Genomic DNA, 12,316 nt, shown 5'->3' on the forward strand with positions numbered 1-12,316 from the left:
AAATGCTTCCATAAGATGGGTTGAACATAATCCTGTAGGGCATTTTCTTAGTTACTAATTGATGGATAAGGACCCAGCCTACTGTGGGCAGTGCCATCCCTGGACTGGTGGTTCAGAAAGCAGAATGAACACGCCATGAGGAGCAAGCCAGTAAGTATCACCCCTCTATGGCCTCTGCATCAACCTTGCTTCCAGGTTCCCGCCCTGTGTGAATTTCTGTGCTGATTTCCTTCAGTGACGGTCTATGCTGCAGAAGTGTAAAGCAGATCAACCCATTCCTCCACAACTTGCTCTGGCCATGGTGTCTATCACAGCAATAGTAACCCTAACTAAGACAGGAGCTAAGAAAGAAGTTCTTACCCTGAGCAGGATTAGGCACAAGCTTGGAAAGCAAGGGTGCTGGCAGGAGGTCACCCCACTACCCACAGCACTCCACCTACTTCCCTACAAGAGGACTAAGTCTTGGCAGGGAACTGACCCCACCGCCTCTGAGCTGTTTGTCCAGCTGTCCTAGCTCCCCAGGCCACAGGTTCTTATATACCTTGGCCTGGAGAATGTATCAGGCATCTGGACACCCATTGAGCCCAAGCTAGAATCAACACACATTGGGAGGGGGAGGCTGGGATGAATTACAACTGCCTCTCTGGGCCTCTTCTCTACATACAAAGATAGCTCATCTCCAAAACCCCTCTAGCTTGGCAAAGAACACCTTGAGAGCCACAGTTAAGGGTTCAGCTTTCAGTGACATATAGTGGCTCCAGGCCTATAATCCCAGTGCTTGGAAGGCTGAGATCAGAGAACCATGAGTTTGAAACCAGCCTGGCAAATATAATGAATCCCTGTTGGAGGAGGAGGAAGGAAGAGGAGGAAGCTAGCTTTGAAGTTAAGACCCTAGTCTAATACCTCATTGCCTAAAGACCTAAATAGGCAATAAATAAGCCCCTCCCAATCTAGTACATACAAGTGTGGTTTGCATAAGCATAGGATATGGCCTTTTTTCCTAGTGGGAGGTTCCTTAAATCAGGGTCTCATAGCCAGGTAGTGGTAGTGCATGCCTTTAATCCCAGCACTTGAAAGGCAGAGGCAGGAGATTATCTGTAAATTTGAGGCCAGCCTGATCTACAGAGTGAGTTCCAGAACAGCCAGGGCTATACAGAGAAACCCTGTCTTGAGGGGAAAAACAACAACAAATAAAAACCAGGGTCTCGTGCAGCCCAGGTTGCCATCAGACTCACCATGTGGCCAAGACTAAGTTGGAACTACTAGTCTCCTGGCTGGGCTGATTTTTAACTCCTGAGCTTAATCCTCCTGCCTCAGGCTCCCCAGAAGCTGGGACTACAGGCATGAACCACCATTCTTGGACAAAGCCTTCTTTATACTCTTTACCTGTGTTGGGTCATTTAAGCCTCCAGAAACAAAATAAAGGGGGCAGGAAAACTATCCGCATTTTGAAAGCAAGGGCACTGAGGTACACAGGCATTTGCTAACTTGCTCCTGGTCACACAGCCTGAGAATATGACAAGAGGACCTGACTCCGGGGTTCGATATTTTACACCAGACACACCGTGCAAATGAAGCCATAGAGTAGAAACCCACCCTCAGCCTCCTCGGTCTTTGACCCAACCAATCAGATCCTGCAGAAACATCCAGTTAGTGTTCAACATTCCCTCTGATTGTGAGTAACCACGGTTCATGAGCCAAAGCAAGTCAGGTCCTAGACTTGTGGCTAAAAATAAGATAGGTTCATGCTCATTGTCTAAAAATAATAGAAGAGAGTGACAGAGAGGTGGCTTCGTGGTTAGGAGCATTGTTTGTTCTTGCAGAGGACCCCAGGTCAATTCCCAGCACCTACAGAGTGGCTCACAACTGTCTGTAACACCAGTTCCAAGGAATCTGACACCTTTTATGGGTACCAGGCATGAATATGGTGCCCAGACACACATGTAGGCAAAACACCAATACATGTGAAATAAAGTAAGATATTTTTTAGAAATAAAAAACACAACAAAGGGAAAATTTGAATAAAGGAGAAAAGAGGGATCAGTAAGATGGCTTGGCAGGCAAAGTTGTTGCTGCCAAGCCTAATGGTATGAGTTCAATCCCCAAAGCCCACATGATGGAAAGAGAGAACACACTCCTACAAGCTGTCCTCAGACCTCTGTGCACAAGTTGTGGCGCATGCACAAAGGGGGGAGAAGGAAGGAAGGAAGGAAGGAAGGAAGGAAGGAAGAAAGAAAGAAAGAAAGAAAGAAAGAAAGAAAGAAAGAAAGAAAGAAAGAAAGGCAGTAGTGGTACATGGCTTTAATCCCAGCATGCAGGAAGCAGAGGCAGGTGGATCTCTGGGAGTCCAAGGCCAGTTTGATCTACAGAGCAAGTTCCAGGACAGCCAGAGCTACACAGAGAAACTCTGTCTTAAAAAAAATATATGGTAAACAGTGTGGTGGTATAGATTTGAAATCCTAGCACTAGGAAGGTGCATCCAGGAGGAATCATTCATGACCAGCCTTGGCTATGTATTGACATGGAGGCCACCCTGAGCTACATAGGACTCTGTCTTTAAAAACGAATAAAAAAGAATAATCAAGAAAATGAAAACTGAGACCCCAGAAGAGTGATCTCCCATATGTCTGATTTTGCCCTCGGTCCGCAACCTCTGACCACTGCTGTTTCTTCCAGTTGCGCAAAGCTGTGGTCCTACAAGATGTGAGCTGTCCTTGGAAGACCAAAGGCCAGTGTTACTCAACTTAGCAAATAAGAATTTAAGATTCTCAGTCAGAGCTGAATTTCAAATCAGCACATAATTCTGGATATAAACATTGCCTATGCAATATTAGGGCTATACTTTTAAAAAATTGATCAGCAATCTGAACTTCAGTTTTGATGGGACTCGTCATTTTGTCTCTGGTATTATTGCTGAAGATAGACTATGGTGTCCTCAGAAATCCATCAGGACGCTGTCACATTTCCCAGAGACCAGATTCCTCAATAGAGGAAAGACAGAAGGTGCCACCTTGTGCCCCTTCTGCATCCAGGTGCCCAGATGGCTGCCCCCAGTGAATCCACTCTCAGTATCAACCTTCCCCCCCCCCCCCCCCCCCCGCCCTTTCTACCTACTTGGAGAGATTCCACTGACACAAGGGATACTCACAGGGTTAATCCTCCTGACACCAAGTCACTCTTTAACTCATTGTCTTCAGGCCAAAGATTAAAAGCTGCCTGCACAAGAGTCAGGGCTCCAGCAGACCCTGAAAGCTGAGCTGTCCAGACCCCCGAAGTGAAGAAAAGAGGCGAGGGGAAGGGAGGGCCAGAACCAGGGGAGAGAGAAAGGAGGGGCGGTCCACCAGCCCGCTGTCCCACCACAGAGCCGGCTCACTTCCAGCTCCAGGAGCCACTCAGCTGCGAAGGCAGCAACAGCCCCACTCCTCAGGCAAAGGGCAGCAGGCGTACAGACAGAAGTCCTCGGACTGGAGGTCTTCAGCCCCTGACCACTCAGCCTGGCCCAGCCCCATGGCCTTTAATGACCTCCTGAAGCAGGTGGGGGGCGTCGGACGCTTCCAGCTAATCCAGGTCACCCTGGTGGTTGCTCCCCTACTGCTGATGGCTTCCCACAACACCTTGCAGAACTTCACTGCTGCCATCCCCACGCACCACTGCCGCCCACCTGCCAATGCCAACCTCAGCAAAGATGGAGGTCTGGAGGCCTGGCTGCCCCTGGACAAGCAAGGACGACCCAAGTCTTGCCTCCGTTTCACTTCCCCACAGTGGGGGCTGCCCTTTCACAATGGCACAGAGACCAATGGCACCGGAGTCACAGAGCCCTGCATTGATGGCTGGGTCTATGACAACAGCACCTACCCTTCAACCATCGTATCCGAGGTAAGGATTTGGGGGTCCCTCTCCACGCAACATCGCTTCACCTCTCAGACAGACAGACAGTCCGACACACACACGCATGCACACACACACACACACACACACACACACACAGTCAAGTTCCCCAGGGGCCAAGATCAGAAGATGAGATAAAAGCATTCAGAGGAGGATGGTATTTGTAGAGGGTGGATGTGGAAGCTGCTGAGTGTTTTAAGTGTTCTTAGCTCCCGAGAACTGAAACACAAACAGCAGAGGAAAGCAAGACTGAAAGAGGTGGCATGGGCTGCAGAGGACCTTCCTAGAGGAGGCTGAGGGCCTTCCCTGCATCTGGCCTCTTCTCTGTCCACAGTGGAACCTTGTGTGCTCTCACCGGGCCTTCCGCCAGCTGGCCCAGTCCCTGTACATGGTGGGAGTGCTGCTGGGAGCCATGATGTTTGGCTACCTGGCAGACAGGTCAGTCCTGGGTAAGCCAAGGAGCTGGGTTAAGCTGGGATTGGGGAGCCCTGACTGGATTCAAGGCTGGGGTGGCTGATTAGCTTCTCAGAAGACTGCGGCCTAGGCAGCTACTCCTCTCCTCTGTGGCTCAACCTGGCTCCTGGCAGTCCTCAGACCCCTGACACAGGTTATCCCTCCCCCACAGGCTGGGCCGTCGGAAGGTGCTGATCTTGAACTACCTACAGACAGCTGTGTCAGGAACCTGTGCAGCCTATGCCCCCAACTATACCGTCTACTGCATTTTCCGGCTCCTCTCGGGCATGTCTTTGGCTAGCATTGCAATCAACTGCATGACACTAAGTGAGGACTGCTCACCTATGTCTCCACTCACCACCCCGTCCCCCCAGTCTCCTCCCCCAGGCCTCTCCTCCTGAGACCCCCTGCTTTCAACCCAAAACCCCCCTTAGATCTGCATTTCCAATCAACACCACCCTGCCTTCCTCAGCTCACACCATAGTAAGATTGCAGACTTGTGGTCAGAGCGGCCATGACGGACCAGGTACAGGAGACCTTAGGAGTGGTGAAGCGTATCCAAAGGAGATCCAAGTCTAGTGAGACAGGCCAGGCATGGCGGCATGTACCCACAATCCCAGGGCACGGGAGGCAGAGGTGGGAGGAACGTCCCAAGTATGAAGCTAGATGGGTCTATATAATGAGTTCCAGGCCAGCTAAATAGCAAAGAAGGTAGGGTTGGCAAGATGTCTCAGTGGGTAAAGACACTTGCAACCAAGTCTAGTGACCTGAGTTGATTCCCGGGACCAACATGGTTGAAGAAGAGAACCAATTGTTGCAAGTTAGTTATCCTCTGACTTCCACACACCTGCCATGGCATAAGCACAGAGAAGAAGAAGGAGGAGGGAGGAGAGAGGGGGGGAGGGAGAGAATAAATAAATGAATAAATGTAATTGTTTTAAAGGAAATATCCTATCTAGAGATACCAAAGGCACTGACAGCCAAGAAGTCAGATCTCACTGTTTTTTTGTTGGTATTGTTTATTTGTTTTGTTATGATACAGAGTCTTACAATGTAGCCTCCAATTCATGATACTCAGCTTCTCCCTCCCAAGTGCTGGAATTACAGGCATACACCACCATACCCAGCTCTCTCTTAGTTTTTAAAATAAATATAGAATATCATAATTATTTTAATATTATGGCTAGTCTAATATTTCTAAACAAGGATACTTAGTGTGAGTTCATGGATCATCAGTGTGCCTCCTCTAGTAGATCACACACACACACACACACACACACACACACACATATATATATATACATATATATGTGTATATGTATATATATATATATATATATATTCCCCAGATAATGCATCTGAGGCTGGGGAGAAGAAAAAAATTTACCTGAAGTCATCTCTCAAGTCCAGAAAGAGATCCACAATTCTCTAGACGAAAGGAATCCGCTAGACCTGAGATGGAGCTGAAACATGCCTAAGGCTCCAGCTCCAAAGTCAATATACATGTTCAAGTGCATCCCAGCAGCAGCATCAGGAGCCCACCAGGAACCTAGTGGCTTTTGAGACCTTAACAGAGTAGTGGTCACCGCCCTGCCGGGACTGATGCTCCAGGATGGAAAAAGGCAGCACTCTCACCACGGAGGGTGAATCTAGCCTAAGACTGAGGGAAAGGGAAGTGGTTTCTGCTGAGAACAGGCTGAGCGGTCAGAGTAACTCTGCAGGAAAAGGGGATGTAGTCAGGCCCTGGGGGCAGAGCCAAAAGCAGCAAGAGCATAGAGACAGCAGTTCCTGGGGACCCTACTGTCACGCAATGTCTCCCCTCTCCCTACCCTGGCACCCAACCTCAGACATTTACAGAGTTTTGGGGAAGAACACAACTGGGAGGGGGCAGGAGTGAAGTCTCTTTCCGCCAAGCAGCTCAGTTACTTGTGCCCCTACTCCAACCCCTTTCCAGATGTGGAATGGATGCCCATCCACACCCGTGCCTGTGTGGGCACCGTGATTGGCTACACCTACAGCGTGGGCCAGTTCATTCTGGCTGGCGTGGCCTATGCTGTGCCCCACTGGCGCCACCTGCAGCTTCTGGTCTCTGTGCCTTATTTCGTTGCCTTCATCTACTCCTGGTATGTGGGACCTGGGGTGGGAAGCAATGACCCAGAACCCTACAGGGCTACAAGGGACAGGCCATCTCTCACAGCTGGGCACAGACCTCCCCAGAAACTTCATCTAAGACAGAAAGCTGACCCAATCTAGTGCTTCTGTTGAACAGACTCTGAAACCAAGGCTGTGGGGAGTCGGTTTTGTCCTGGAGGAGGGAGGCAGTTCTCTGGTACCCCACAGTCTGACTGCCTATTAACACTCCCCTTCCCTACCCAGCACCCAAGAGCTAAGTTCTGGGTTGGGATGAGTGATTATCAAACTGGTCACTGCTTGGTGATCCTTAAGAGGGCCTTGGGAAGGGCCCTGGTTCCCAAAACGTAAATAAAACTCTACTACATGCCTCTAAACCAGAAGACTGAAACTGAGACCATGCCAGCATCCACCCTCTCTCCATCCCACCCTCAGGTTCTTCATTGAGTCAGCCCGCTGGTACTCCTCCTCAGGAAGGCTGGACCTCACCCTCCGAGCCCTGCAGAGAGTGGCCCGGATCAATGGGAAAAAGGAGGAGGGGGCTAAATTGAATATAGAGGTAAGACACCTTTGTACCTAGATGCTGCCTGAGCTTCCCTAGGAGGAGCTCAGGCCCTGAATCATGCCCGTCCCATCAGGTGCTCCGGACCAGCCTACAGAAGGAACTGACCCTAGGCAAAGGCCAGGCCTCCGCCATGGAGCTGCTGCGCTGTCCCGAGCTCCGCCGCCTCTTCCTCTGCCTCTCCATGCTGTGGTAGGCTCAACCAGAAACACTGATGGGCAAGCAGGTGGATCAAAAGACAAAAGGCAGGCTGGGGGAGGGCATGGAAAAAGGCAGAGAAGGGGGAGGTAGAGTCAGCAGATCTGCTATGAGTTGTGAAAGCCCTAAAGAAACCAGAGTCCTCCGGCTCAACCAGTTCCCATGCTCAAACTGATCTCGTAGCCTCTCTCACCAGTCCTGTTCCTGTAGAAACCACCTCACCAGGACCAATGGGCTCCAGAGCCCACAGATTTGTATTGTGAGGAGAGACTGGTATGCTTTGAAAGCTCTCAGCGACTTTACTGCTCTGATGGTGCCTGGGGAAAACGAGCACAGGCATAAGAGGACCCACACTTATCCCCCAAAACACACTTGGGCCAAAATAATATAAGACCAAATCTTCCTTCCTTGTGCAGTGTTCCCAGTATCTCTCTCATATGCATCACCATGGCAATCCATGACAGTTAAGTGGGGTGTGGTCAGAAGAACAATCTTGCCAAAGATTTCTTCCCTGGCAATTTTTGGGTTTATTCTCTGTAGAGGGTTCTATCCCCAAACCTAAGCTTTGTGAACCCCTAAATCTTCACCCCAGATAAGTCCCAGACAATTCCAGTTATTACTAGCACCTTGATGTGGCTTACATAGTAACCTCTGCCCAGCAGATAAGATAAAGCCTGAAAGTGTATAAGCGTTACTTAGCAACTAAATGAAAGTTTCCTGTTCCCTGGGGTGTCTAGTTAGCACAGGATTGGAGGACTGCCCCAATACTTCAGGTGTGCAGTGTGAGCCTGCAGTAGTTAAGTGTCTGAAGAAACAATAGTCAAAGCAGGATACCCCATGCAACACTGAATTTATGAAAGAGTACACTCGTGTAAGCCTGTCTAACCAACCGCACATCCCTCTCCCTCCTCACCAGGTTTGCCACTAGCTTTGCCTATTATGGGCTGGTCATGGACCTGCAAGGCTTTGGAGTCAGCATATACCTAATCCAGGTGATCTTCGGTGCGGTGGACCTGCCGGCCAAGTTCGTGTGCTTCCTCGTCATCAATTCCCTGGGCCGCCGACCTGCGCAGCTGGCCTCCCTGCTGCTGGCAGGCATCTGTATCCTGGTGAATGGGATAATCCCGAAGGGTGAGCACCTACCAGCATCTTCCCTCTCAGTCCCACCCACCATGCTCCTTCAGAAGCTTCTCAGAAGAAAAGAAGCCAATGCCTCCAACCTCAATCCCTACGCTCCCTCTCTCCTCATTCCTTTCTCTCTAGACCAGACGATCGTACGCACATCCCTGGCTGTGTTAGGGAAGGGCTGCCTGGCTTCCTCTTTCAACTGCATCTTCCTCTACACCGGAGAGCTGTATCCCACAGTGATCCGGTGAGTGGGAGTCCAGGGCATGGGGCAGGGGATTCTTAGGGAAAGGCAGTCTCCTGCACACACTAAAGTCAGAACCCTTGAACATAGTCCAGTACACAAAACCTTTCCCCACCCCCAAAAAGCATTAATCAGGGCAGGGCATATAGGAACCTCTCAGTTGCGCATGTCAGGGTCTGGCTGGCAGAAACACGACTGTCCAGCCCTCACCTAACCTTAGAGGAGATCTAGAAGGAGTCACCAGCTAGAACAGGGTAGAGCCACATCTCAGAAGCAACGAACTGAAGACTCCAGAACACAAGTTACAAGCTGTGGTCACATCTAAACTCCATCTGAAACCAAAGACACAAACATGCATTCGACTTCCCATAAGAACCACTCCTGACAATATGCCAGTTGTATTAATAAACTCAGCACCCCTTTATAGCGAGATGGGAAAGGCACTAAGAAATAAAATAATATGTCTACTTTAAGAATTGAATGCAAGCCAGGTGGTAGTGGCACACACCCTTAATCCCAGCACTCAGGAGGCAGAAGCAGGTGAATCTATGTGAGTCTGAGGCCAGCCTGGTCTATGGAGTGAGTACCAGTACAGGCTGCAAAGCTACACAAAGAAATCCTGTCTTGAACAAAAATAAGAGAGAAAGAAAGAAAGAAAGAAAGAAAGAAAGAAAGAAAGAAAGAAAGGAAGGATTGAATGTAAACATCACATGAAACATCAAAGACTCAAGAGTCACAGTGCTATGAGGAGAACCCTGAGGCATCTTGGATGCTGTCCCGTGCCTTTGTGGGTTTCCAGGCCAAGTGTGTAGTGTACCAAGCACTCAGGTAAAGCATGTACTGTGTACCAAGTACTTTCTTAATCTCACAAATACTCACTCACTTATTTCTCAAAGCAGACCAAGCTAGGTCCTGTCACTCTCCTTCCACAAATGTGAAACAAAGACACATAGAAGTTAGGTCACTTCTGCAGGATCCCACAGCTGGCAGTGACTCCTGCGCTGAACCCTGATTGGTTGCCGCCTAAGTCAAAGCTTTTCACTTCTTCTCTCATAGAGAATGTTCTTGGTTAGCTGGATTTATTTATTTTTATTTCACGTATGAATGTTTTGCCTACGTGTATGTATACACACCATGTACATGCCTAGTGCCACAGGGCCCAGAAGAAGAAGACATCAGATCCCCTGGCAATAAGTTCCATATGGTTATGAGCTGTCACGTGGGTACTGAGAACTGAACCTGGTCCTCTGCAAGAGCAGCCAGTGCTCTTAGCCACTGAGCCATCGCTCATAGAGAATGAATGTTCTTAACATACAAGCAATGTGTGGCTTCCAGATCCTTCCCCTGGGGAGTCTATCAAATAGGCCTCTGTGAGATGGAGACAACTATGATTCATAAGGTGTGCAGGGTGCTGGGTGTGGGTGTGAGGTCCTGAGTTCCATTCCTAGCACAGAGAAAAGGAAAAGAAACTTTCCAGATGATGGTAGCCCAAGAATCACTAGTCTTACCCAATGATCTCATGTGACTACTGGACCCTGGAGTCCAGAGATGTAAAAAGATTAGCTGAAGGTCACACAGCAGCTTAAGGACAGAGGCAGAACTCACTTTCAAATCCCCCAAATCTGACGATAGCCCTTCTCAATTTCCCTTTTCGTTTTAAAAGTCATCACAATGGCCTTGAGATGCAGGTTAGTAGTAAAGGGTCGTCCTGGCTTTGATATCCAACACAACCAAGAGCAAAACACAAAAATGTAGAATCATTTGCTAATCAAATGGGAAAAAGGAGACACAGAGGTGTCCAGGGCTGTCAGAACTGCCCTGCTCCAAATGTGACCACTGGTACCCACACCAGAGCTCTAATCAATACCCACCTACCACAGGCAGACAGGCCTGGGCATGGGCAGCACCATGGCCCGGGTGGGCAGCATCGTGAGCCCACTGGTGAGCATGACTGCCGAGATCTACCCCTCCTTGCCTCTCTTCATCTTCGGTGCTGTCCCGGTGGCTGCCAGTGCTGTCATTGTCCTCCTGCCAGAGACCTTAGGTCAGCCGCTGCCGGATACAGTGCAGGACCTCAAAAGCAGGTGAGCACACCCCCGGAAGAGCAAATGAGCACACCCCTGGAAGAGCAGGTGAGCACTCCCCCGGAAGAACAGGTGAGCACTCCCCCGGACGAGCAGGTGAGCACTCCCCTGGAAGAGCAGGTGAGCACTCCCCTGGAAGAGCAGGTGAGCACTCCCCTGGACGAGCAGGTGAGCACTCCCCTGGAAGAGCAGGTGAGCACTCCCCTGGACGAGCAGGTGAGCACTCCCCTGGACGAGCAGGTGAGCACTCCCCTGGAAGAGCAGGTGAGCACTCCCCTGGACGAGCAGGTGAGCACTCCCCTGGACGAGCAGGTGAGCACTCCCCTGGACGAGCAGGTGAGCACTCCCCTGGAAGAGCAGGTGAGCACTCCCCTGGAAGAGCAGGTGAGCACTCCCCTGGACGAGCAGGTGAGCACTCCCCTGGACGAGCAGGTGAGCACTCCCCTGGACGAGCAGGTGAGCACTCCCCTGGACGAGCAGGTGAGCACTCCCCTGGACGAGCAGGTGAGCACTCCCCTGGAAGAGCAGGTGAGCACTCCCCTGGACGAGCAGGTGAGCACTCCCCTGGACGAGCAGGTGAGCACTCCCCTGGAAGAGCAGGTGAGCACTCCCCTGGACGAGCAGGTGAGCACTCCCCTGGACGAGCAGGTGAGCACTCCCCTGGACGAGCAGGTGAGCACTCCCCTGGACGAGCAGGTGAGCACTCCCCTGGACGAGCAGGTGAGCACTCCCCTGGAAGAGCAGGTGAGCACTCCCCTGGACGAGCAGGTGAGCACTCCCCTGGACGAGCAGGTGAGCACTCCCCTGGACGAGCAGGTGAGCACTCCCCTGGACGAGCAGGTGAGCACTCCCCTGGACGAGCAGGTGAGCACTCCCCTGGACGAGCAGGTGAGCACTCCCCTGGACGAGCAGGTGAGCACTCCCCCGGAGAGGATCAGTGACTCACTCCAGGCCACCTGCCCAGGCTGGAGCAGCACTGAGGCTCAAACCAGGACGCCTCTTCCAGAAAAGAGTTTTGTTCCTTTGTCCCTGGGTTCAGGATTCTCCCATAATCCTTCTGGGGCTCTTAGTTCCAGGAAGGAACAGTTGCCATTTGGGGGCAGATAGCAGGTGACTAGTCACAGACTGAGGGAAAAGCCCGCACCATCTCAAATCTAGACAGGAGGCCACAAACCCAGATGTCTGCTTTCTCCCCCCAGGAGGAAAGGCAAGCAGAGACAACTGCAGCAGGAACAGCAGAAGCAGATGATCCCACTCCAGGCCTCAACACAAGAGAAGAACGGACTCTGAGGACGGAAGGGGCCCCACACAGCACCAAAGGGAGTGGGGCTCTACAGGTCCTGCCACCTACCTGAAGAGAGGGAGTGAGTGGAGGGACCAGACCATCCAAGTATGAGGCTGCCCGTCAGAGAAAAGCCTCCTCAAGGGTCACTTCAGTAGACCCCACGAGGAACAATAATTAAAAGTCCTGACTGTGTGCAGTTTCTAGGACGGAATGTGCTCTCCATCAGCAATCTTCCGGCCCGGTGTTCACATGGTCTGTCCTTCCCCCAGCTCCACGGCCTCCACCTCCAGAACATGACACCAAACCCCAGACCATTAAAAGACTTTTCTCCTACTTTGGTCCCCCTC

General features: G+C 51.0%; 1 protein-coding gene across 3 annotated transcripts; it reads left to right on the forward strand.

The window, feature by feature from the left end:
* The first annotated feature begins 3,507 nt into the window (after positions 1–3,507).
* Positions 3,508–11,974, forward strand: Slc22a6 (solute carrier family 22 member 6). 3 transcript variants are annotated; one of them, XM_038348906.1, is made up of 10 exons: positions 3,508–3,876; positions 4,223–4,326; positions 4,514–4,668; positions 6,296–6,464; positions 6,907–7,030; positions 7,110–7,225; positions 8,148–8,362; positions 8,495–8,603; positions 10,481–10,684; positions 11,884–11,974. In XM_038348906.1, the coding sequence occupies exons 1-10, from the start codon at positions 3,508–3,510 to the stop codon at positions 11,972–11,974; spliced, it is 1,656 nt and encodes a 551-aa protein (XP_038204834.1). The 3 variants fall into 3 exon arrangements, with proteins under 3 accessions (XP_038204834.1, XP_038204837.1, XP_038204844.1); XM_038348909.1 differs by having other exon boundaries at positions 11,887–11,974; XM_038348916.1 differs by having other exon boundaries at positions 10,613–10,684; positions 11,887–11,974.
* The last annotated feature ends 342 nt before the right edge of the window (positions 11,975–12,316 follow it).

Source organism: Arvicola amphibius, chromosome 1 (genome assembly GCF_903992535.2).
Source record: "Arvicola amphibius chromosome 1, mArvAmp1.2, whole genome shotgun sequence".
Taxonomy (NCBI): Eukaryota; Metazoa; Chordata; class Mammalia; order Rodentia; family Cricetidae; genus Arvicola; species Arvicola amphibius.